General features: G+C 41.0%; 2 protein-coding genes across 3 annotated transcripts in view; one reads left to right on the forward strand and one right to left on the reverse strand.

Annotated features, from left to right (window-relative positions):
* Positions 1-8498, reverse strand: part of ddx1 (DEAD (Asp-Glu-Ala-Asp) box helicase 1) — a 41361-nt gene extending 32863 nt beyond the window's left edge. The window contains exons 1-6 of the mRNA XM_078541593.1: positions 8426-8498; positions 6353-6404; positions 1218-1281; positions 1033-1062; positions 711-810; positions 93-140 (exon numbers count right to left, since the gene is read on the reverse strand). Of these exons, the coding sequence (XP_078397719.1) occupies positions 93-140; positions 711-810; positions 1033-1062; positions 1218-1281; positions 6353-6404; positions 8426-8441 (310 nt within the window). The 5' untranslated portion in view covers positions 8442-8498. The remainder of the gene's footprint in view (positions 1-92; positions 141-710; positions 811-1032; positions 1063-1217; positions 1282-6352; positions 6405-8425) is intronic.
* Positions 8499-8680: 182 nt separating this feature from the next.
* nbas (NBAS subunit of NRZ tethering complex) overlaps positions 8681-25473 on the forward strand; it is a 248466-nt gene continuing 231673 nt past the window's right edge. For both annotated transcript variants that reach the window (XM_078541594.1, XM_078541595.1), the window contains exons 1-7: positions 8681-8805; positions 17503-17551; positions 18311-18347; positions 18723-18800; positions 19764-19811; positions 20557-20600; positions 22753-22886. In XM_078541594.1, the coding sequence (XP_078397720.1) occupies positions 8731-8805; positions 17503-17551; positions 18311-18347; positions 18723-18800; positions 19764-19811; positions 20557-20600; positions 22753-22886 (465 nt within the window). In that variant the 5' untranslated portion in view covers positions 8681-8730. The remainder of the gene's footprint in view (positions 8806-17502; positions 17552-18310; positions 18348-18722; positions 18801-19763; positions 19812-20556; positions 20601-22752; positions 22887-25473) is intronic.

Here is a 25473-nt window from a genome sequence, read left to right on the forward strand (position 1 = left end):
TTGCTTTGTGATTGCACCAAAGTAGCATCAGAAAACATGAATGTATTAGCGGGCACAATGTTCAACATTGAACAAAAATAGATTCAACTTACCAAAGGCTGATCCTCTATCATAGGGGTTCATCTGCCACTTGCTGAACACTGGGTGGAAAATATTTACCAAAAAAATGTATTAATAATTTGATTTGAGCTACTAAAGTTTCAAAATACTGACAGTATGCTTTACCACTAGATAATAGGATCACAGATATTTAAAAAAAGATATACTCTATATCCAATGAATTTCACTAATAAATATTTAAACATTCAAGACTTGCACTGTTTAATTTACAGAATCTATTTTTGCCTCCCCCCTTCCTCAGTACATGACATTACTCCACAATACAAGTTTAAGACTTCCCTCTCCAGTTTAAATATACAAAATATCAGTAACTAAAAGAAATATTTTGCAAAAAATGGGCTAGAAGCATTTCAAATGCAGCTTTTAAAATATTAAAACATGGGGAAAGGCAAGAATTACTCCTTACTGCAGCAGCAAAAAAAAAAAAATCAGAAATGCTATGTCATCTTTGGACTGAAAAATTTTGTAAGTCAGAATACTATGCATATGTTAAAAGAATGTTTGGAACAATTATTTTTCTGGAGTCAAATCAGATTACAACCAAAATGGAGCATTTTTATCTTAAGTCAAACCCATCTAAGCATCATTACCTGCACCACCAGTCTTCACAGATGTTTTCCCCCCTTTCTTGCCTTCTTCATGGTCCTTGAGTGTTTCATATACAATCTGTATAACAGGTATGCTGAAAGCCTAAAAGCAAACATTTGTTAAAAAAAACCCTAAAGATTGTAGTCAGTATAGTAATTACAATTGTATCACAGGATTATTCTTGCAAACACTTAATAAAATGTGACATTTAGAGTTCAGATTTGCATAATACTGTTCATTTTACCACAAATGTCTAATTTGTTTTCAATATTTTTGACTTAAGTACAATTTTTTTAAAACCAAAAGAAATTACACTGTACTCACTCCAGTTTTTCCACTGCCAGTTTCTGCTGCCTGTAGGGATCAGAAGTTGGAAGTGAATGCTTAAATTGAATTATACATCATTCGTTATTCTTCAGAAGTCCGTACAGCTAAGAGTACAACTCGTACCAAATTAAAACAAACATTGCAACCTTTAAGTGTACACACAGTAATGTGAATCTACTCACCATTAGCACATCACCACCACCCAGAATCAAAGGGATGGACTCAGCTTGGATATCTGTTGGGAGACTGATGAAAGTTGCTGCATTAGAGAAACGTAACTATAATCTATATACAAGGCAATTAATGGCTATGAACAAACAACTTTTTAAATCCAAAATATGCCTTTGCCGAAAACCAAGAATAATTGTTTTGATTTTGCCTGAAGGGGACAATATTCCATTAGAACAGTGCATCATCAGCAATCATGACTTAAGTTCACAAAATGAGAAATACTTGGCTGCACAGAACTGAACTAGGAAACTATTGGTGCAGTTACAGATTGAAGGAGGAAGATAAAATGAGAAGATAGGTGACAATGTTTGCAAAATGGAATAGGAAGGATAACAATGCTTGCAAAATGGTATTGATAGTATATAGTGGAAAGGGGGAAGGATACTATGCTACAAAATTAGTTTTTGGATAAAATGGCATTGGTTCAGTTATAAAATCAGAAAGTATGCACTACAGAGTAAGTTGTGGATCTAAGATAAAAGCAAAAAACTGCGGATGCTGGAAATCCAAAACAAAAACAAAAACACTTGGAAAAACTCAGCAGGTCTGACAGCATCTGCAGAGAGGAATACAGTTAACGTTTTGAGTCCGTATGACTCTTCAACAGAACTAAGGAAAAATAGAAGGGAGGTGAAATATAAGCTGGCTGAAGGGGGTGGCGGGGGTGGGGGGAGAGACTAGAGCTGGATAGAGGGCTAGTGATAGGTGGAGATTGCCAAAAGATGTCATAGACAAAAGGACAAAGAGGTGTTGACGGTGGTGATATTAGCTAAGAAATGTGCTAATAGGTGACATTAAGGGTAGAAAGCAGGACGAGCAAGGTACAGATAGCGCTAAAGGGGGTGGGGTGGGGGGAAGGGATTGAAATAGGCTAAAAGGTAGAGATAAAACAATGGATGGAAATACATTAAAAATAATGGGAATAGGTGGGAAAAGAAAAATATATATAAATTATTGGAAAAAAGGGGGATCAGAAAGAGGGTGGGGATGGAGGAGAGAGTTCATGATCTAAAGTTGTTGAACTCAATATTCAGTCCGGAAGGCTGTAAAGTGCCTAGTTGGAAGATGAGGCGCTGTTCCTCCAGTTTGCGTTGAGCTTCACTGGAACATTGCAGCAGGCCAAGGACGGACATGTGGGCATGAGAGCAGGGTGGTGTGTTGAAATGACAAGCGACAGGGAGGTTTGGGTCATGCTTGCGGGCAGACCGAAGGTGTTCCGCAAAGTGGTCACTCAGTCTGCGTTTGGTCTCTCCAATGTAGAGGAAACCGCATTGGGAGCAGCGAATGCAGTAGACTAAATTGAGGGAAGTGCAACTGCTTCACTTGAAAGGAGTGTTTGGACGGTGAGGAGGGGGGTAAGTAAAGGGGCAGGTGTTGCACCTTCTGCGGTTGCATGGGTAGGTGCTGTGGGAGGGGGTTGAGGTGTAGGTGATGGAGGAGTGGACCAGGGAGTCCTGGAGGGAACGATCCCTGCGGAATGCCACCGGGGGGGTGAAGGGAAGATGTGTTTGGTGGTGGCATCATGCTGGAGCTGGCGGAAATGGCGGAGGATGATCCTTTGAATGCGGAGGCTGGTGGGGTGATAAGTGAGGACAAGGGGGACCTTATCATGGTTTTGGGAGGGAGTTGTGCATCTAATTTGTTTGCTGTGGAATCTGTGGTCAAATCTTTGATGCGATTAATTTCACTAGTAAAATTTGATTGGTAATGGACTCTACCCTACCACATTCACACAAGATTATTATAGAAGCTAGATGTCTGATTACTAAAGACAGGATACTTTGGAACAGCAACTTTCTTCTTTACAGCAATCAATTATTTTTATGTCATGCCTAACATAAGAACATAAGAAATAGGAGCAGGAGTAGGCCATTCGGCCCCTCAAACCTGCCCCACCATTCAATAAGATCATGGCTGATCTGCCCCAGGCCTCAACTCTTCTTTCATGCCAGCTCCTCATAGCCCTCAACATTGCAAATGGGTAGTTGCAAGCCAGAAAAGCATCATAAAGTACATTATCTAATTGTTGAACAACTGATGACAAAATTCTTGTTGTTATGTAAAGATCTGTTTGGACACAATTAATTAGGTAAGTATTTTTTGAATTTACCAATGCTTCAGTTCAATTGCTGTGCTTTTTCTCAATAATCCGTTCTTGAAGTGACAGCTCATGACTTTCAATTCCGATTAAATTATTTTCTAAACCTACTAGGCATGTTTATTCAAATTTTAACTTAATATTTGCAATTTGATGTTCATGTCTGGGAAGCATGTCCTGCAGTCAGCATTGCGGTGAAGCAGTGTGGGAAGCGTGTCCTGCAGTCAGCATCACGGTGAAGCAGTGTGGGAAGCGTGTTCTGCAGTCAGCATCGCGGTGAAGCAGTCTGGAAAGTGTGTCCTGGGGTCAGCATCGCAGTGAAGGGGTCTGGGAAGAGTGTCCTGCAGGCAGTTCTTGTTGAAAATAACAAGAGTGACATCACAAGACAGAGCGAAAGAGCGGCGGAGAGATCAGAACCAGTGCAAGAAAACTTCAAAAAGTGATGTCAGCACAAAGGTGAGAGCTGATTGGAGAGTAGTGGGTAAGTGTTTTTCTCCAGTTTAAAATAGATTAAGCTAAGGAAAGGTAAGGGTTCTAGTTTTTATTTAAAGCATATAAATAATTTAACTTTTTCATACAGTATTTAACTTAAAAGTAAGGTATTTTTTTCCCAATTAGAGGCATCGCAGGGCAGCTTAGTCCTGTGTTATGTACTGCCTGCAATATGTGGGGTGTCCTAGATGCTCCTTGTGCTCTGACCGACCACATGTGCAGGAAGGAAGTGCCACCAACCAGCTGCAGCGTTTCGTGGTTAGCACGTTTTTAGACGTGGTCACCCCACAGCTTATGGAAGTGCAGCCAGAGAGGGAATGGGTGACCATCAGTCAGAAGGAAGGTGTCAGGCAGGTGGTCAAGAAATCCCCAGGGTGCATCTTGCTCGAGAACCGTTTCTCTGTGTTGGAAAACCGTGGGAGTGACAGTTCCTCTGGGGAGTGCAGCCATGCTCATGGCACTGAGTGGCTCAGCTCACAGGGTGGGAGGAAAAAGAGGGGAAGGACAATAGAGGTAGGAGACTCTATAGTAAGGGGAGCAGACAGGCGTTTGTGGCCATGGATGTGACTCCAGGATGGTATGTTGTCTCCCTGGTGCCAGGGTCCAAGGATGTCATTAAATGCTGCAGGGCTTTCTAAAGGGGGAGGACAAACAGACAGAGATCGTGGTACATACTGGTACCAACGAAATAGGTAGAAAGAGGGATGAGGTCCTGCAAGCAGAATTTAGGGAGCTTGGAAACAGATTAAAAAAAACAGGACCTCAAAGGTAGTAATCTCTGGATTACTTCCAGTGCCACACGCTAATGAATATAGAACTAGGGGGTTAGTACAGATGAATGCATGGCTGGCAAGATGGTGCAGGAGGGAGGGCTTTAGATTTCTGGGACATTGGGACCGTTTCTGGGGGCGGTGGGACCTGTACTAGGCGGACGGGTTGTACCTGAACCGGAATGGGATCAACATCCTTGCGGGGAGGTTTGCTAGTGCTGTTAGGAAGGGTTTAAACTAACTTGGCAGGGGATGGGATCCTGAGAGGAGGTTCAGCAGGGGGAGATGCGCAGCCAAAATTAGAAAAGAGAGCAAGTGAGTCTGGAAGGCACAAGGGGGTTTGGCAAGGTTGGATGGAATTTATTTTATTGCAAGGAGTCTGACGAACAAGGCAGATGAGTTGAGGGCACAAATTAACACATGGAAGTATGATGTCATTGCTGTCACAGAGACATGGTTGAGAGAGGGGCAGGATTGGCAGCTCAATATTCCAGGATGTAGGTCTTCAGGTGAGATAGGGAAGGAGGTAAAAGAGGAGGGGGTATCGTAATATTGATCAAGGAATCAATTACTGCAGTAAGGACGGATGATACCTTAGAAGGCTCCTCAAATTAAGCCATATGGGTAGAACTCAAAAACAAAAAAGGAGCAATCACATTGCAGGGAGTGTACGAAAGGCCCCCAAACAGTAGAGAGAAATAGAAGAGAAGATATGTTTGTGGTGTGTATGTGTGTATAAACGATTTAGACTTGAATGTAGGAGGGTTGATCAGTAAGTTCGTGGATGACACGAAAATTAGTGGAGTGGTAAATAGTGAGGAGGATACCCTTAGACTACAGGAGGATATAGACGGGCTGGTCAGTTGGGTTGATCAGTGGCAAATGGAATTTAATCCGGATATGTGTGAGGTGATGCACTTGGGCAGGACAAACAAGGCACGGGAATACATGATGAACGGTAAGACCCTGGGAAATATTGAGGATCAGAGGGACCTTGGTGTACATGTCAACTGGTCCCTTAAGGCAGCGGGACAGGTAGATAAGGCGGTTAAGAAGGCATATGGGATACTTGCCTTTATTAGCCGAGGCATAGAATATAAGAGCAGGGAGGTTATGCTGGAACTGTATAAAACGCTGGTTAGGCCACAGCTAAAGTATTACGTGCAGTTCTGGAATCTGCATTTTGGGAAGGATGTGACTGTACCAGAGAGATTGCAGAGGAGATTTACCAGGATGTTGCCTGGGCTGGAGAGTTTTAGTTTTGAGCAGAGATTGGATAGACTGAGGTTATTTTCCCTAGAGCAGAGGAGATTGAGGGGGGGGACATGATTGAGGTGTATAAAATTATCAGGGGCATAGATAGGGCAGACAGGAAGGAACTTATCCCCTTGGGGGGATCAATAACCAGGGGGCATAGATTTAAGGTAAGGGGCAGGAGGTTTAGAGGGGATGTGAGGAAGAATTTTTTCACCCAGAGGGTGGTGGAATCTGGAACTCACTGCCTGAAACGGTGGTGGAGGCAGAAACCCTCATAACATTTAATAAGTATTTGGATGTGCACTTGTGATGCCATGGCATGCAAGGCTATGAGCCTAGTGCTGGAAAATGGGATTAGAATAGTTAGGTACTTGTTTGACCAGCGCAGACTCGATGGGCCAAAGGGTCTTTTTCTGTGCTGTAGACCTCTATGACTCTATGTTTGAAAGAACTTCAAAATCATACTTACAGCCAGTCCATCTGCTCTACAGCCTGGGCAATTTCCGGCATAACACCCATCTCTAAAAAAAATAAATAAAAGACATTCCTTTAGGAAAGATTAAGGGAAATAAATTAAAGGTTAGCAGTGGTTAATTTCACATTAGCTTTGATTTGGAATGATTCCATGCTTAACAACTGCAACATTTGAGTAAATTATGGAAGTGTTAGCCAAACATCTGCCATATTGTATGATATAGAATTTAAATTTAATCCTTTCCAATCCACTGTGTTACAATGCTAGAAGTCTGAAGTGTTGCACAGGTCTGTCAACATTTGAAAAGAGAGATTTGCACATTTCAAGAATTTTACATTTTCTGTGTCACTTCTACATGGATACGCAACTATTCTGTAAATGTAGGATGCTGGCTCATTGAAACACTGGGACAGATTTAAGTATGGGAGGATACCTCCCACCTCTGAGCTCTTTACCAAGTAATTATGGGAAGACATGGTGTATTAGTAATGTCCAGAAACCCAGGCAAATGTTGCGGAGACAAGTGTTCAAATCCTGCCATGGCAGCTGGTGGAATTTAAATGCAATTAATAAATCTTGAATGTAATGCTAGTCTCAGTAATGGTAACCATGACACCATTATCGATTGTTCTAAAAACCCACCTGGTTCACTGATGCCTTTTAGGGAAGGAACCTGCCATCTGTACACGGTCTAGACTACATGTGACTCCAGACCCACAGCAACGTGGCTGACTTTTAACTGCCCTCTGAAATGGCCTAGCAGGCCACTCAATTCAAGGGTAATTAGGAATTGGCAGCAAATGCTGGCCTTGCCAGCGACACCCACATCCCTCAAACACATAAAGACAAATTTCAAATACCACCCACGTGAAATGATAATCTAATATGATTGCTTTTTCCAAGTCACATCGCCCAGCTATAATAAAAGTGTGCACATAGATATATATAACAGCTTTGACATAAATCGGCCATCCCAAAGCATTTCACAGGAGCATTATGAAACAATGAGCAACATAAGGAGATATCAAACCAAAAGTTTGATTAAATATGTAAGCTTTACAGAGTAAGAAATAGAGAGGTTCGTGGACAGAATTCCTTGGGTCTAGATGCAGCAGTGCATAAAGAAACTATAAATTAAGCAACCCAGAGATCTTGGAGGGCCTGAAGGATGGTGTCGGTTATAGAAATTTGGTGAGTGGGCAGAGTTAGTTTACAACAAAAGATGGAAATTTTAAAAGTGTGGTGTTACAAGATCAGGAGCCAGTGAGCTCAGGGCTGATGAATGAATGAGTAACTGCAAATGGGGTACAGAGTTTTGGATGAGATCAAGTTTACAGAGTGTAAAAGTTGGGAGGAGAGTCAGGAATGTGTTGGAATAGTTAAATCTGTAAGTAATAAAGGCGTGGACGAGCGTTGCAGCACTCAATGGGCTGAGGCAGGGCAACAATAGAATATTTTAGAGGTACACGTAGGTGGTTATGGTGATTGGGGGTCAGATACACAACAAACGAACGCTGAGCTGGGGCCGCACATGACCTGCAAGCAGTATTTATCTAGCAAAAACACTTTTTAAAAAAAAAACATGCATGGCCTTCTCGAGTAAACCACCTAAAAAAAGGTAAGAAAATGAAGCAACCTGCAACGTGTTTGCACAAGTCTGCACAAGGAATCCATTTTTTTTTAAATAAAAGGAAAGCTGGAATATTTCCCGCATTAAAATGAAATGAAAGGCACGATCTGTCACAGTGGGGTGAAGTTGACCATTAGTGAACCGTTCCGCTAAACAACTTGGGGGAGGGGATCATTAGCTCCAAATCACGGTTGTGAACTAATGCCCCTGGTGCTGGTGCTGAATCACAACCTCCAGCTACGCGGCAGCAGCGGCGGCCACTCGGCCGGGGACCCATTCCAACCATCATCAGAACGTAATAAGAAACGGAGAGAGGAAAGGAAAATAAAAAAATATCCCCAAACACCTCCAGAAATAACAAATGAAAAGATTAGCCGGCGGAGCCAGTTAATAACGGGCAGAGACTCGGAGAGTTGAAGAAGGAGCCGGCGACTTACCTGAAAACGCCGCCATCTTGGCCCCGCTAACGGAACCCGCGCGAGGCCCAGGCTCCAGGCAGCGGCTGCGCAGATCCTCCCCCCCCCTCCCCTACAAATATACTTGGAGCGACCCTTCAAAATTTAAAGATCCAGTTGAGACGACGGAAAGTGGATCAAACAAGGGCAGAATGCGCGTGAATCTCTCGCCGCGTGTATCGATTTGAAAACTTTAAAACAAATTATTGTCGGACCCGGACCTGTTTAGTGACGGTTTCCGGGTGTCACGCCGCGAAGGTTCCCCCCGGCCGTTTCCGCTGGTGACGATGGCGGTGGACGAGGAGAACGTTCTGTATGATCTGTTGGTTCACAGCGAGTGGCTGCAGGAGAGCGAGGCACCGGTGAGGGATGGAGGGAGGGGAAGAGTGAGACAGAGAGAGGGAGTCGGGGAGGTGCTGAGGGCAGAATTGAAAGGATATGGTGTACAACTGGCTTCACCATCCGTTGCTACATCTGGCTGGACCATTTGATGCACTGTCAGATTCTGCTCAAACTGCTAAATATTCCTGGATTATCCTAGAATGTAAAGATAACCCCCGTTTCTTTTCTCTATTGCAAACCATCTTTTTAAACTCCTCTTGCCGACCCCCACCTCCACACAACAGTAAGCGTGATGAGCTCATGCTTCTTTCTCACTAAGATTGATAGCGTCTGATCAGCTGCCACACCTTTACCCTAGTCCACCGGACCAAACCTTCTCTAAAGCCCCCTGTCTTAAACCCTGAACTTGCATCTTTTCTCTAGATTCTCTCCTATCTCGCCTCATGCCTTCTCTGAGCTCAACTTCTCCATAAGACCCATGCCCTGCTCCCTTAACCATATTTCCACTAAATTGCTGACCATTCAACCTCCTTCGTGTCCCCATGTTAGCCCATGTTGTTAATGCTCTCTCTCTTCAGGCTGTTCCTATCTCCTTGAACTCTGCCATCATCACCCTCTCCTCAAATAACAAACCTTTGACCTCACCATTCTTGCAAACTACTGTCCCATCTCCAACCTCGCTTTCCATCCCAAAGCCATTGCCCTTGTTGTCACCTCCCAAAACTGCCCATTTTTCCCGAGACTCCAAGTTTGAAATCTTCCAATCAGATTTTGACCCTGCTACAGTACCAAGGTGACACATCAAAATCGCAGATGATTGGACGAAAGTATGTGGTTGTACGGGATAAAATTTCAAAATTTGCTGATGACATAAAATTTAGGAGTGTAGTGAACTGAGGAGAACAGTTACACTTCCAAGAGGACACAGGCTGGTGGAATGGGTGGACACTTCATGCAAAGTGATATATTTTGTTGTGAAGAATGAGGAGAGTCAATATATACTAAAGGGTACAGAAGAATAGAAACCTGGGGATAATATGTAAGTATGATTGAAGGTGGCAGAGCAGGTTGAGAAAGTGATTTAAAAAGGCATGTGGTATTTTGGTCTTTATAAATTGAGGTAGAGAGTACACAAACAAGCAAATTGTGAGAAACCTTGATAAAACACTGATTTGGCCTCAATTGGAGCATGGTGTTAATTTCTGAGCATCACACTTTTAGAAGGTTGTGAAGGTTATAGATAGGGTCCAGAAAAGATTTATGGGGGACTTCAGTTACGTGAATAGATTGGAGAAGCTGGGGATGGGATGGTTGCTTTTGTTATAGCTGGGTGACGTGACTTGGCAAAAGCAAGAGATGATATGGTTGAGGAGGTTTGATAGTGGTGTTCAAAATCATGTGGGGTTTAGACAGGGTAGATAGTAGAGAAACTGTTCCCATTGGCAGAAGGGTCGTAAATCAGAGGACCCAGGTTTAAAGTGATTGTCAAAGGAACCAAAGGAAAAACATTTTTATGGAGCAAGTGATTACAATCTGGAATGCACTGTTTGAAAAGCTTCTGGAAGCCAATTTAATCATGATTTTCAAAAGGGAATTTGATAAGCAAGGGTTACAGGGTAAGAGCTGGGGAGTGGGACTTGTTAAATTGTTCTTGTAGACTGCTGGCATGGGTTCTCTGGGCCAAATGACCTCCACCTGTGCTGTAATCATTCTATGATTTTATATGATCTGTTTATGACAAAGGTAAACTACCCCAACTCATCCTCCTCAGTCTGTCTGCAGCCTTTGATATGGTTGACCATACCGTACTCCTCCAATGCTTCCCCACTGTCATCTAGCGGGGCTGGACTGCTCTTAACTGGTTCCATTCTTGTCCATTCAATAATAGCCAGAGAATCACTTGTAATGGTTTCTCTAGAAGCTGCTGAGATGTTGTTTCCCCTTGTGGAAGAGTCTAGGACCAGAGGGCATAATCTCAGCGTAAGGGTCGCCCATTTAAGACAGAGATGAGTAATTTCTTCTCTCAGAGGATAGTGAATCTGTGGAATTCTTAACCGCAGAGGGCTGTAGAGGCTGGGTCGTTAAGTATATTCAAGGCTGAGATAGACAGATTTTTAATCAATAAGGGAATCAAGGGTTATGGGGAAAAGGCAAGAAAGTGGAATTGAGGGGTTAGCAGATCAGCCATGATTTCATTGAATGGTGGAACAGACCTGATGGTCCGAATGGCCTACTTCTGCTCCTGCGTTTTTGCCAGTCATGCATCAACAACATGACTTGGGGCTGATATTAGAGGAAAAATTTTGTTTATGATTAGATGTTCTATCTGCTGCTCAAATCGATATGTTTCTTGAGCATTGAGGTCAAGGGCCATAGATTTATAAACATACAGTGCATGCAGTAGTAAAACTTAAGATCATACTTCCACCCATCTGATTATAGCTTGGTTGGGGAATCAAATGTGCTACAGTTCTGAGTTTTTCAAATCTGAAGACTTATTATAAACTGCCAGTTTTTATACATTTTTTTTACCCTAAGTGACAACCCACTTGTTTTTGCATTACATGATTACATAAAGTTCAGTTCTCCTAATATCGAGCGGTATTTTAATTGCACTTTTCCCTTCTCATTTGCTTTAGTTAATAAGCTGGTTTCCTTACATAATCTTTTTTCCATTGGGCTAATGAGACTGGTATAACTTACTTATTCTGTTATCTTATCGATAGTTTCATTCCTGTTACCTATAATTGCATTTCTGTCAAGTGAACTTTAATTATAAGTCTGTCTTCAATTATGTAGAATTCAGTAGCAATCTCCTGATTCTACAGCAACCCCAATGACAAGGGCTGATTTATGCCCATATGTTTCCCTATTACAGGGCTTTCTATTTTCCCTGTAGCAAGCATTAATGATGACAGAATCTTGAAACTTAAGAATCAGTGTTATTTGAAACATCTTTAATTCACTCTCTTGTTACTCAGATGCACACTTCACCCTGAAACTGACCATTGCTGTAGGGCCAAGCTTCATTCAACACCTTGGTCCCTATTTTAAATTTATTTGTACTTGCCTGCTTAACAGACTTAAAGATTAATATTACAGTTTAAAGATAAATTAATAAAAATAGATTTCAGGACTGTCTGATTAACCTTTTCCTTAGATACATACATACAGGAGTGAACCATTCAACCCCTCGAACCTGGTCTGCCATTCAATAAGGGCATGGCTGGCCTGTATCTTAACTCCTTTCGCCTGCCTTGGCTCAATACCCTTTTATACCGTTGGCTAGCAAAAGTCTATTGTCTCAGACTTAAAATTATTAACTGAGCTAGCATCTGGGTAATTTGTTGGAATTCTACCTTTCTACCACCCTTTGTGTTAAAAACTGTTTCCTAACTTCTCTCCTGAATGACCTGGCTCTGATTTTAAGGTTGTGCACCTTTGCCATTGAATCACTCGCCAGTGGAAAAAAATTCCCTGTGTACGTGGATAGAGGATTGGCTAGCTAACAGAAACAAGAGAGTCAGGATATATCATTTTTAGGTTAGCAAACTGAAACTACAGGGATCAGTGCTGGGGCTTCAACTATTAAATAGTATTTACAATCTGTGTTAATGACATGGAAGAAGGGATTGACTGTACTATAACCAAATTTGCTGATGGTGCGAGGATAGGTCGGTAAGCAAGTTGTGAGGAGGACACAGAGTCTGCACAGCGATATACATAGGTTAATTGAGTGGGCAGAAATTCGGCAGATGGTGCATAATGTGGGAAAATGTGAAGTTCACTTTTCTAAGAGGAATAGAAAAACAAAATATTTAAATGGAGAGAGACTAAAGAATGCTGCAGTACAGAGGGATCTGGTTGCTCTCGTACACAATTTATAAATAGCATGCATACACAGCTAGTAATTAGGAAGGCAAGTTGAATGTGGAGCTTTATTGCAAGGGGGATGGAGTATAAATTAAGGAAGCCTTGCTACAAAAGTACAGGGCATTGGTGAGACTGCGGTTAGAGTACAATGTACAGTTTTGGCCTCTTTATTTAAGGTGGGCTATACTTGCATTGGAGGTAGTTCAGAGGAAGTCCACAAGGCTGGTTCCTGGGATGAAGAAAGGTTGAGCAGGTTGGACATGTACACATTAGATTTTAGAAGAATGAGAGGTGATCTTATGGAAATATGTAAGATTAAGAAGAGGCTTGACAGGGTATATGCTGAGAGGATGTTTTCCTTCGGAGAAAATCTAGTTTCAGAATAAGGGGGTCCACATTACAGATGGAAATGAGGAGGAATTTCTTTTCTGAGGGTCATTACGTTTTGAGATTTCCTACCCCAGTGAGCAGTGCAAGCTGAGATATTGAATGTATCCACTGCTGAGTTAAATATATTTCCAGAATTTGCAGTACTTTTGCTTTTGTACTACATTTTAGTGATGTGTATACATGGTTTTTTGAATCTGCTTGAAGCTCCACTCTTGCTAGCTTTTCACCATCTAAATAATACTTGGTTCTGTCTTTTTTTGGTCCAAAATAGACCTGAGTTGTTCCCCAGTTGAAACCTAACTGCCATGGCTTTGCTCATTCTGTTAACCTATCAATGTTCCTTTGTAATTATCCCTGCTCTGTGTCTTATACTGTCGAACCCGTCTCCTAACCAGGTCCATGTTTTGCCTTCAATTTCATGAGCTTTTGTATGGAAATTTATCAGATGCCTCCTGGAAAGCCATATAACATTTCAAAGATATTACTGGGTCTACTACTGCCTCGAAAATTCTGTCTGTCCATCCCTCCCTCCATCCCAGTTAACTGCGAAGGAGGATGGGGTGTCACATCTCCTAATGTGGCACTTCAACACAATTAAAATTTTTAAAGGAAACTTGACTGATTGCATTAAAATGTCATTTCCGGGGCTGATAGTGCACTCCAGCCCCTGCGGTACCCACTGGTCGCGGAAGGCCTCAAGCATACCAGTGGACACTATGGGTGGAGGTAAGAAATAACAAGGGGAAGAAGACACTAATGGGAGTAGTCTATAGGCCCCCTAACAGTAGCTATACTGTAGGACAGAGAATAAATCAGGAGATAATGAGGGCATGTAAAAAAGGCGGTACATTAATCATGGGTGACTTTAACCTTCATGTAGATTGGGAGAATCAAATTCGCAGAGGTAGCCACGAGCAAGAATTCAGAGTGTATTCGGGAAAGTTTCCTAGAACAATATGTTGTGGATCCAACCAGGGATCAGGCTATTTTGGATCTGGTGATATGTAATGAGGCAGGTTTAATAAATGGTCTCCGAGTAAAAGATCCCCGAGGACCATAACATGGTAGAATCTAGCATTCAGTTTGAGAGTGAGAAACTTGGGTCAGAAGCAACTGTACTAAACTTAAATGAGGGTAATTACAAAGGAATGAGGGCAGAGTTGGCTGGAGTGGACTGGGAAAGGAGCTTAGCAGAAAAGACGATTGATGAACAATGGCAGACATTTAAGAAAATAGTTCATGACTCACAACAAAGATATATCCCAGTGAGGAAGAAGGATTCTAAGAAGGGGATAAACCAACAAGGTTAAGGATAGTGTCAAACTGAAAGAAAAAACATAGTGTGGCAAAGATTAGTGGTAAGCCAGAGGATTGGGAAAGTTTTAAAAACCAATCAAGATGACCAAAAACAAATAGAGGGAGAAAATAAACTTTGAGGGTAAAAGAGCAAGTAATATAAAAATGGACAGTAAGAGCTTCTTTAAATATACAAATAGGGAGAGAGAGGCCAAAGTGAACATCGGCCCTTAAGAGAGTGAGGCTGGGGAAATAATAATGGGGAACCAGGAGTTGAATAAACACTTTGCATCAGTCTTCACGGTAGAAGACACAAATAACATTCCAAAAATACTAAATAATAAAGGGCAAAAAGGGAGGGGAGGAAATAAGCACAATAACTATCACTAGAGAAAAAGTACTAGGCAAACTAATGAGGCTGAAGGCTGATAAGTCCCCTGCACCTAATGGGTTGCATCCTAGGATATTAAAGGAAGTAGCTACAGAGATAGTGGATGCACTGGTAGTAATCTTCCAAGAATCCTTAGATTCTGGGAAAGTTCCAGAGGATTGGAAAACTGCCAATGTAACACCCTTATTCAAAAAGGGCGGGAGACAAAAAAACAGGTAACTATATGCCAGTTAGCTTAACATTCGTTATTGGGAAAATGTTAAAGTCTATTATAAAAGATGTAATAGCAGAGCATTTAGAAAAGCATAATACAATCAAGCAGTCAACATGGCTTCATGAAGGGGAAATCGTGCCTGATGAATTTATTAGAATTCTTTGAGGAGGTAACAAACAGGATAGATAAAGGGGAACCAGCAGATGTAATACATTTGGATTTCCAAAAGGTTTAATAAGGTATCACACCTAAGGCTACTTAATAAGATAAGAACCCATGGCGTTGAGGGTAGTATATTAGCATGAGTAGAAGATTGGCTAACTAATATAAGACAGAGAGTTGGGATAAGGAGGGATTTTCAGGATGGCAAGCTGTAACTAGTGGAGTGCCACAGGGATCAGTGCTGGGGTCACAATAATTTACAATATGTATTAATGACTTGGATGAGGGTAGTAAATGTTCTATCGCCACATTTACGGATGACACAAAAATAGATGGGAAGGCAAATGGTGAGGATGACATAAGAAGTCTAGAGAGGGATATAGACAGATTAGGTAAGTGGGCAAAATCTTGGCAGACGGAATATAATGTGGGAAAATGTGAGGTTATGCACTTTGGCAGGAAGAATAGAGGAGCTGAATATTATTTAAATGGAGAAAGACTGCAGAAATCTGCAGCACAAAGGGATTTGAGAGTTCTCGTGCATGAATCCCAAAAAACTAGTATACAAGTTCAGGTAATTGGGAAGTCAAATGGAATGTTGGCCTTTATTTCAAAGGGAATGGAGCATAAAAATAGGGAAGTCCTGCTAAAACTATACAAGGCACTAGTTAGATCATACCTAGAATATTGTGAACAGTTTTGGTCCCCTTATCTAAGGAAAGATATACTGGCATTGGAGGCAGTCCAGAGAAGGTTCACTAGGTTGATCCCAGGTATGGAGGGATTTTCTTATGAGGAGAGATTGAGTAGGTTGGGCCTGTACTCATTGGAGTTTAGAAGAATGAGAGGCAACCTTATTGAAACATATAAGATTCTTAGGGGGCTAGACAGGGTAGATGCTGAGAGGTGGTTTCTCTTTGTGGGAGAGTAGGACCAGAGGGCATAATCTCAGAGTAAGTGGTCACCCATTTAAGACAGAGATGAGGAGGAATTTCATCTCTGAGGGTAATGAATCTGTGGATTGACAGATTTTTAATCAGTAAGGGAATCAAGGGTTATGGGGAAAAGTCAGGAAAGTGGAGTTGAGGATCATCAGATCAGCCATGATCTCATTGAATGGTGGAGCAGACTTGATGGGCTGAATGGCCTACTTCTGCTCCTACGTCTTATGGACACTGCGTGCTCCCTCTTCTGGGATACCCAACCGTGAACATAGCTGCAGAAGACAAGCGGACAACCCCTTCGACAGCTCGCTGCCTGGACTGCAATGGACTATATGTGTAACAAGCTATTGATATCAGGATATGTTTTTTTTCATTCTTTCATGGGATGTGGACGTCGCTGGCAAGATCAGCATTTGTTGCCCATCCCTAATTGTCCTTGAAAAAGTGCTGGTGAGCAGCCTTCTTGAACCACAGCAGTCCATCTGCTGCAGGCACATCTGGCGCTGGGAAGGGAGTTCCAGGATTTTGACCAAGTGATAGTGAAGGATTGACGAATTTGTTCAAAGTCAGGGTGGTGTGTGGCTTGGAGGGGAACTTGCAGGCGATGGTATTTCCATACATTTACTGCCCTTGTCCTTCTAGGCGGTAGAGGTTGTGGGTTTGGAAGATGCTGTCAAAGGAGCTTCGGTGAGTTGCTGGAGTGCATCTTGTAGATTTTACACACTGAAGCCATGGCGTGCTGGTGGCGGACGGAGGAAATGTTTAAGGTGGTGGATGTGCTGTTGACCAAGCGGGCTGTTTTGTCCTGGATGGCGTTTCATTTCTAGAGTGTGGGCTGGAACTGCACTCATTCCATCACAATCCTTACTTGTGCCTTGTAGATTGTGGACGGACTTTGGGGAGTCAGGAGATGAGTTACTCGCTGCAGAATTCCCAGCCTCTGACCTGCTCTTGTAGGCACAATATATATATGGCTGGTCCAGTTAAGTTTCAAGTGAGTAGTAACCTCCACAGTGTTGATGGTGAGGGATTCAGTGATGGGAATACCATCAAGGGGAGATGATTGGATTTTCTCTTGTTGGAGATGGTCATTGCCTGGCACTTGTGTGGTGCGAATGTTACTTGCCGTTTATCAGCTCAAGCCTGAATTCTGTCCAGGTCTTGTTGCATACAGACACGGACTGCTTTAGTATCTGGTGTCAGGAATAGTGCTGAACATTGTGCAATCAGCAGCAAGCATTTCCACTTCTGACCTTATGATGGGGAGAAGGTCTTTATGAAACAGCTGAAGATGGTTGGGCCTAGGATACTACCCTGGGGAACTCTGCAACAATGTCCTATGACATAGACTTTTAATTTTGTTAAATTTTAAGCAGTGTTGTTGAAAGCATAAAATGGTTACTGTACTATAATCTGAAATTTGATGCCTTATTTTATCCTTGTGTAGCCTAGAGGCAACCGAGAACGTGGATCCGTTATTGTAAAGACCATTTCTGGTAAGTAATGTTTGGAACCTGCAGATCATGGTGAACAACTTGGAGTAAATTTCCAACCCCATTTTTTGGGCGAGAGAGTTTTGAAAGCTGAAATAAATATAGATGAGCCTTATTACTTACTAAAAGCTATTGTTGTTAACACAATAGCTGCTTTGGCAAAGTAAGTAATGTAACTGCACTGACTGATTTTCTCGGAGAGTTTTTCTTTACAATCAGTGTGTTTGTGATTGAGCTTGGTTTGTGGTACTGCACCTGCATTTGTCAAATATGAAGTTAATTTTATTCAGAAAGCTGATATTTGCCCACCACTGGGCATATGTTTGGCTTTATTGAGAAATTAGTTTGCAAGATATTTTTCGGATTTTTTTTTTGTTTTACAGTCTAACATTTATCTTTTATGCTAAATGATGTCTTAATCTGAAACAAAATTTATCACTCTACTTCAGGGCTATATTTTAAATTGGAAAAAAATATATCTTAAAATCCAAAAAAAATCTGATCTGTTTTGATTTGTGTATTCTAAGTATTTTCTTAGGCAAATAAGTATTTAGAATATTGGTACAGTTGAGTAAATAAGGAAAGCTATCACATTTGTAAAAAAGAAAGTCGTTTGTGCATTATATTTGCAAATATAAAAATAATGCTTCATTTTAATATTTTGCATTTTGACTATGTATTGCTGCATCTAAAAATACTAACAATGGTGTGAATAAATGCAGTCATCAATATTGATCTCTGAACAATTTTCTTTGCATTCAGGTCCCTTTAAATTTATCGTTCAGTATGTCGGATATAGGTAATTGCATTTGACATTTTCCTTACATTTTTTTGGTGGGGATGTTGGGATGTGTGTTGCAGAGTTTGAAGCTATCTCACTAGTTTATTATTGATCACTTTTGCAGATCAAAATATTTTTAATCCAGATGCTTAATCAAAATATGAGTTTCTTGTCAATTTGATGTGTCAGAATAAATTGCACTTTTTTATTATTAATGGGGTTTGCTTATTACTCCACTTTTGAAATCTGTCAGTGGCAACACCTATTCTCAGTTCACTGTGTCCTTAGTGCACCTGCATTAACGTAAAGTTTAATAAGTACCATCATGTTCTCTTGGTTGTTTTGAGACTTTTTTTTAATGGTCACACTGTTTTTGAATTCTCTCCCATGCAGCCACTCCAGCTCTTTGCTCTCTCCTAGTTTTGCCCAGTTGGTTAATAAACAGATCAACTGGCAACTTGTTGTGGCCAGGTAATTATCTCAGTTGGTGTATACATCATTTTTATATTGTGATTTCCTTCTGTAAACAAAGTTAATATACAGTATTGTTTTTCAATTACATTCACCTGAGAAGCTTTCAGGGCTAATGACTTTAGCATTGGCTATTTTGGCATCTTTCAGAATGGACCTTTATCTGTTCAATAAGGTCTGTAAAAGATACAGTACTAGTCTGTGTTAAATGTTAACACTTATGTTGTCAAAAAGCTACTTAGACTGAAATGGACAAGACTTAACTTTCTGGGGCAGGTTTAGCTTGTATTCACTGCCCAAGTACAGCAGTTTCACACCATTCAGTACATTTCGATGGTAAACTAGACCACACAATACCATTTTTGTGAAGCATGTTTAACCCAGCATCTGCCCTTGCCTAAAGTTGCTTTAGCTTTTGCACATAAATAGCAACAGGTATCATTTGATTCATTAGACAGCAAGTTATGGTCCAATATATCCATTAAACTTACATTGGTGTGCATTTTTTAAAAAGTGAACCTACAAGACGTTTACTCAGATATAACAAGCCAAGTTTAAGCTAGTTATAAAAATAAAAGCCCCCAGCCAATTTCTTTAAAAACAGTTTTAGTGCATTTATATTGCTTTGCAGTTAGCAGTGCCATTGCCTTGTTGTGTTCACCATGTCTCATTCAGATAGGTGCCTAGCAAGTGCTGGCTTGGAAACTTCTCTCTCTGAGGCCTAACATTTTTTTTTGTACGGTTGAGATTAATACTTATACAGTTTTAAATTCCTGCATACACTATTTAGCATTTTCATGGAAACAAGTTTTTGTAGATTGAAACTCATTTTTATTAAGCAGCTTTGTTGAGCACATGTGCTATCTTTTGAGTATGAAAGTTCTAGATCTGGATGTCATGGTTATAGTTGAGTATTTTTATGCATGAAAACTTTGCACTAAGTTATCTCCTGTTTTCTGACAGAAATGGGAAGTTGTTGGCAGTGGTTCAGGACCAGTGTATTGAGATCAGGTGCTGTATGGTTTCTATAACATATTCTACTTCATTTATCCTTTTGCGTTTTTTTTTCAAAAAATGTCTAGTGACTGCAAGATTTGCATATCTTTTTCTACCATATGTAAATGGAATTTACAGCACAGAAATGTGACATTCAGCCCAGCTGGTCTGTTCCAATGTTTATGCTCCACAAAAGCCTCCTCCGACCCTACTTCATTTAACCATATCTGCTTATCCTTCATGTTTGGATTCTTGCTTCAACAAGCAGTTGTGCTTTACTGGCTTTATCGGGGGCCTTTCAGTCATTTTCTGTTGGGCTACTGGATAGACCACTGGAGGTGTTCAACTGTAATAATTTTTCTACCTTCCTCCTGCCCCCACAAAAAAAGTTAGAAAAAAATCACTCCAGATGAAAATGCAGCTTCTGTTGACTGATTATGGAGAAGTTTGCCACTCATATACACAACTGGCTAACATATTCTATGATTTATTCGGAGTGGTTGGAGAGCATGGAATGCAACTTTTTCATCACCTTTCACCCCCCAGTTTTTATTTCTATTCTGAACTTGCTCATTCATGATAGATTTGGTTCCATGCACATTCTCTGGTACCTTATCGAAGTGGCTGTTCTTTACCGGTGGGCATAGATTTTCAACTATCTGTTGATAAAGATGTTCTGATGAAATGCTTTGGGTTTCCTAAAATAATTGAAAAAAAGTTTGCATTGTACAGTTCTTAATTTCGGTAAATTATTTTACAGATCTGCAAGAGATGAATTTAGTTCTATCATTGGAAAATGTATAGGTATTGTATCAATTAAAATTCTTCACTACTATACTTAAAAGGTCTTATTGGTTAAAGGAATGCTGTGTTATGATGTGGCTAGTGATATGTGCCAGGTGAATCAAGTCCACAAGGGAAACTTGACCACGCTATCATAGTGGTTTTGCAATTTGCATTTATTTTGAGAAGATTTTTGCACTGAATTCAGAAGTAATGAGTCCACTAACAACTTTAGAGATTTTAAAAATTAAATTAAAATTCTAACATATTAACAAAAAAGAATTTAAACACATACGTAAGATTACAGTTACTTGATATTATAACAAATCCCAAAATACCTAATTAACCTGACTCCCAATTACACACCCCCTTTAAGGCAATAGTCCAAAATAGATTTTAAATTTAAATAAGCAACCCAGCAAGGCTACCACAGCACCCGCTCAACAGTGGAATTCCAAAGACTTTTAATACGACTTTACTGGACACAGCAGACTTCAACAAAAGTGGCTAGAGGCTTTTCCCCAAGGCTGCTTTACACAGTGTACCTTTCAAGATGTTACACAGCCATATCCCTTTAAGCCTTCCACCCTTCTTTATATATGTTTCTCTCTCTTCAAATGTGTAAAACCCCATTGTTGTACATGTCTTTGGAAATTTACTTTTCCCATAATACACAAATCTTTCATGTCACTATTATGGTCAGCATTTTGGGAAAAATAAACGTATGGGCTTTGCCTCACTTATCTTGTTAGTTGTACATTACACCATCCCTTTGAAAATCAAACAACCCCTTCACTTATCTAAAACTTATCGATGGAACCTTTATCCTAGCTTATCCATCTCCATTTCAAAAGGCTGCTTTACACTCAACTCTTGATAATTCCAATCTTGTGGCCTAAGCGTCTCTACTCTAATTAAATCAGTCACACAGAACCATCCTCCTCGCACCCGTAAGCCTACAATAATATTATGAAAAATGATAGTTTCGTGGCAGCTGGAAGATGGGATTTGTTGCCCTTTCTCATGATCTATGGTAATCTATGCCTATATTTAACTCATTAAGTGGTGCAACTATAAAATAAACACTGTAAAAATAGCCCAAACTGTGGTTAAAAGCAAAATACTGTGGATGCTGGAAATCTGAAACAAAAACAGAAAATGCTGGAAAAACTCAGCAGGCCTGACAGCATCTGTGGAGAGAGAAACAGAGTTAACGTTTCAAGTCCATATGACCCTTCTTCACAGCGGTTAACCGCCAAAGCTTGATCTTTGAGCACCTTGACTGCTACTTAAAAGCCTGTGTCGACAACTTGTGTGCCTAGTTGAACAAATTATTTGCATTACACACTCTCTCCACAAGCAACCCCCATTGTTTTTATTATGGCTGGAGTTTTCCATAGCCACTTTCAGCAGACGTGCTTAACTGGGCACCTTTGAGAGCTTTCACATATATATCTTTTAGCTTAAACTCAGTCATATTTCAGGTATTTCCAAGTTGGAATCTTTGAGATTCATTCAAATGTTTGTAGCTTAATGATGCTATTGTAAGTTTGATAAATGACTGAAAGAAAAAATTTAACATGATCTGCGCGGTAGGTGAGTGAGCACAAGAATGGGGCTTATTGGATAGCTATTTCTGAAATTTGGCACATGTACTATGGGCTTTAATGGCTTTTCTCAGTGCTGTAAAATTCTATGATTAGTGGTTAAAATTGTCTACCTGGCCCAGCTAAATCATAATTCCGGATCATGTTATTTGCAGTGTTCTTTGTTTAAATTAGAATTCAAAGGAAAATTATTACAGCTGTTATAGCTTATTTACATATCTAATGGCATGCGGGAAACCAGTTTTTATAATCTTTGTCCTAATCACCATTGCTATCCCAGTTTAGTTAATAGATGCAACATGTTTTTTATGCAGTGGATTGAGTGATAACTGGGATGGTAGAGTCATAGTATTGTCATTCATTATGGAACTGCTTGAAGAAACTGGCACTATATAAATGATCTATCTAATGACTAATTATTTCTTTACAGCAGTTTTTCAGGCAGTGGAGTGGAAGCCAATTTCCTTTTCATAACATACAGCTTTGATATGTCTTATTAATGGTGAGACTTTTTGGATATTGAAAGTGCAGAAATTTTAGCTATTGCTCTTCATTTCTGTCCTTAGTTCCAAAAGACCCCAACCCCCAGTGGCGTCGTGTGACATGGAGTCACGATTGTACACTGTTGGCTTATGCTGAAAGCGGAGGCACAGTGAGAGTGTTTGACTTAATGGGCAGTGAACTTTTCGTCATTCTACCGGTAACACTGACATTTATTTTGTATTTTTCTAAATGTGAAAATGCAAAGTACTATCCTATTAAAGTAAAATGTTTATGTTTTGCCTGTTATGGACATTCCGGTTCTGGGAAACATACACCCAATAAATTAAAAATACATTGAAAACAGGGCTCGAGGGAAATTGTTGGGGAAAAATGGAACAATTTAAAATATTAACAATTGAATGTGCATTGTTTTTATGTGGTTATCATCAGGGAATAGCACATTAAAGCAATAAAAATTGAGCCACTTGGTCAAATTGCTTCTGTACAGAAATGTATAGAATGGTAAAAGAACTGTATTTTCTGGCTAAAATGAATGCTTTACAATGCAGCACTTCGACCTTGTTTTGGTGACCATCTTTGCCAATAATCTAAAACATAAATCCCATTCAACATGATGTGGTGTTGGCATTCAAGGAGTCTTAATGCCAGTATCAGACGTATCCCAAGCTTGCAATTTAAAAAGGAAGATATCAGCACTTCCATTAGTGCAGGTTGATGCAGTGTATTAGTACTGTGCTGCAGAGGGATAGAGCTCAGCTATCTGGTTGAAAAACAAGCAAGTTAGGGATGTCCTATTTCTGCATAGGATGAGAAAAAAACACTGGAGGAAAAGCCTAAGCTGTTCCAGTACAGTACAACACTGGCATCTACCTGACAATGTGGAAAATTGCCCAGCTATGCCCTGTCCACAAAAAGTAGTGCAAATCTAATCTGGCCAATTACCACCCCGTCAATCTACTCTCAATCATCAGCAAATTAATGGGAGGTGTCATTGACAGTGCTGTCAAGCAACACTTACTCCGCTATAACCTGTTCATTCATGCTCAGTTTGGGTTCTGCAAGGGCCACCTGGCTCCAGACCTCATTACAGCCTTGGTCCAATCATGGACAAAAGAGTTGAATTCTGAGGTGAGAGAGTTTTCATCAAAGCAGCAATTGACTCAGTGTGGCATCAAGGAGCCCAAGGAACCCTAGCAAAATTGAAGTCAATGGGAATTGGCGGGGGAAAGCACTCCACTGGCTGGAGTCATACCTATCAGAAAGGAAGATGGTTGTGGTTGTTGGAGGTCCAACTTCTCAGTCCCAGGACATCACTGCTAGAGTTCTTCCAGGAGGTCCAACCATCTTCAGTTGCTTCATCAATGACCTTCCCTCCATCATTACATCAGAGGTGTGGTTTTCGCTGATGATTGCACAATGTTCACCATTCGCAACTCCTTAGATGCTGAAGTAGTCCATGCCCGGATGCAATAGGACCTGGAAACCTTTGTGCTTGGGTTGATAAGTGACAAGTAACATTGATGCCACTCAAGTGCCAGTCCATGATAATCTCCAACATGAGAGAATCTAATCAGCTCCCCAATACGTTCAATGGAATTACGACCTCTGAATCCCCCACCATCAACATCCCGGGGGGTTACCATTGACCAGAAGCTGAACTGGACCAGCCATATAAATACTGTGGCTACAAGAGCGGATCAGAGGTTGGGAATTCTGCAGTGTGTAACTCACCTTCTGACTTCCCAGAGCCTGTTCACCATTGGCAGGGCACAATGTGATTGAATACTTTCGACTTCCCTGGATGAGTGCAGCACCTACAACATTTGTGTTAAAGCAGCCTGCCTGATTGACACCTCCATCCACCATCTTAAACATTCCCTCCACCACCGGCCCACAGTGGCAGCATTGTGTATCATCTACAAAATGCACTGGCGCAGCTTGTCAAGGCTCCTTACGTTTGCACCTTCCAAACTGGCAACCTCTACCGCTTAGAAGAGCAAGGGAAGCAGACATATGGAATACCACCACCTGCAAGCTCCCCTCCAAGTCACATATTAACCTGACTTGGAACTATGTCACTGTTCTTTCTCTGTTGTCAGGACAAAATGCTGGAACTCCCTCCCCAACACCACATGGACTACAGCGGTTCAAGAAGGTGACTCATCATCACCACCACCTTGAGGGCAGTTAGGGATGAACATTGAATACTGACCTTGCCAGCAATGCTTACATTCCCATGAATGAATTAAAAAGCCACCCAGACTATTTTGGTGCTTCTCACATCTTCAGGCTCGAGTGACAATCGGCAAATGGTAGCTTCACTATCAGACTAAGCATAATATCTGATTGGAAAGAGAATCATAAAATGATTAAGGGGTAGGAGAAGAGATAGTTGAAAAATATAGCACTGGTGAAGGCCTCTTTCATGGTGTTTGCCTTTTTTTAATGAAGCGGTGGCGGCATAGTGGTATTGTCACTTGACTAGCTTTCTAAAGACCCAGGGTAATGCTCTGGGAGCCCGGCCTCAAATCCATGGCAGGTGGTGAAATTTGAATTCAATAAAAATCTGGAACTAAAAGCCTGATAAAGACCACAGAACCATTGCTGATTGTTGTAAAAACCTATCTGGTTCACTAATGAAGGAAATCTGCCATCCTTACCTGGTCTGGCCTACATGTGACTTCAGATCCACAGCAATGTGGTTGACTCTTAAATGCCCTCTGAATAAGGGAAATTAGGGATGGGCAATAAATGCTGGCCTAGCCAGCAACGCCCACATCCCA

Source organism: Cetorhinus maximus, chromosome 5, assembly GCF_964194155.1.
Source record: "Cetorhinus maximus chromosome 5, sCetMax3.hap1.1, whole genome shotgun sequence".
NCBI lineage: Eukaryota > Metazoa > Chordata > Chondrichthyes > Lamniformes > Cetorhinidae > Cetorhinus > Cetorhinus maximus.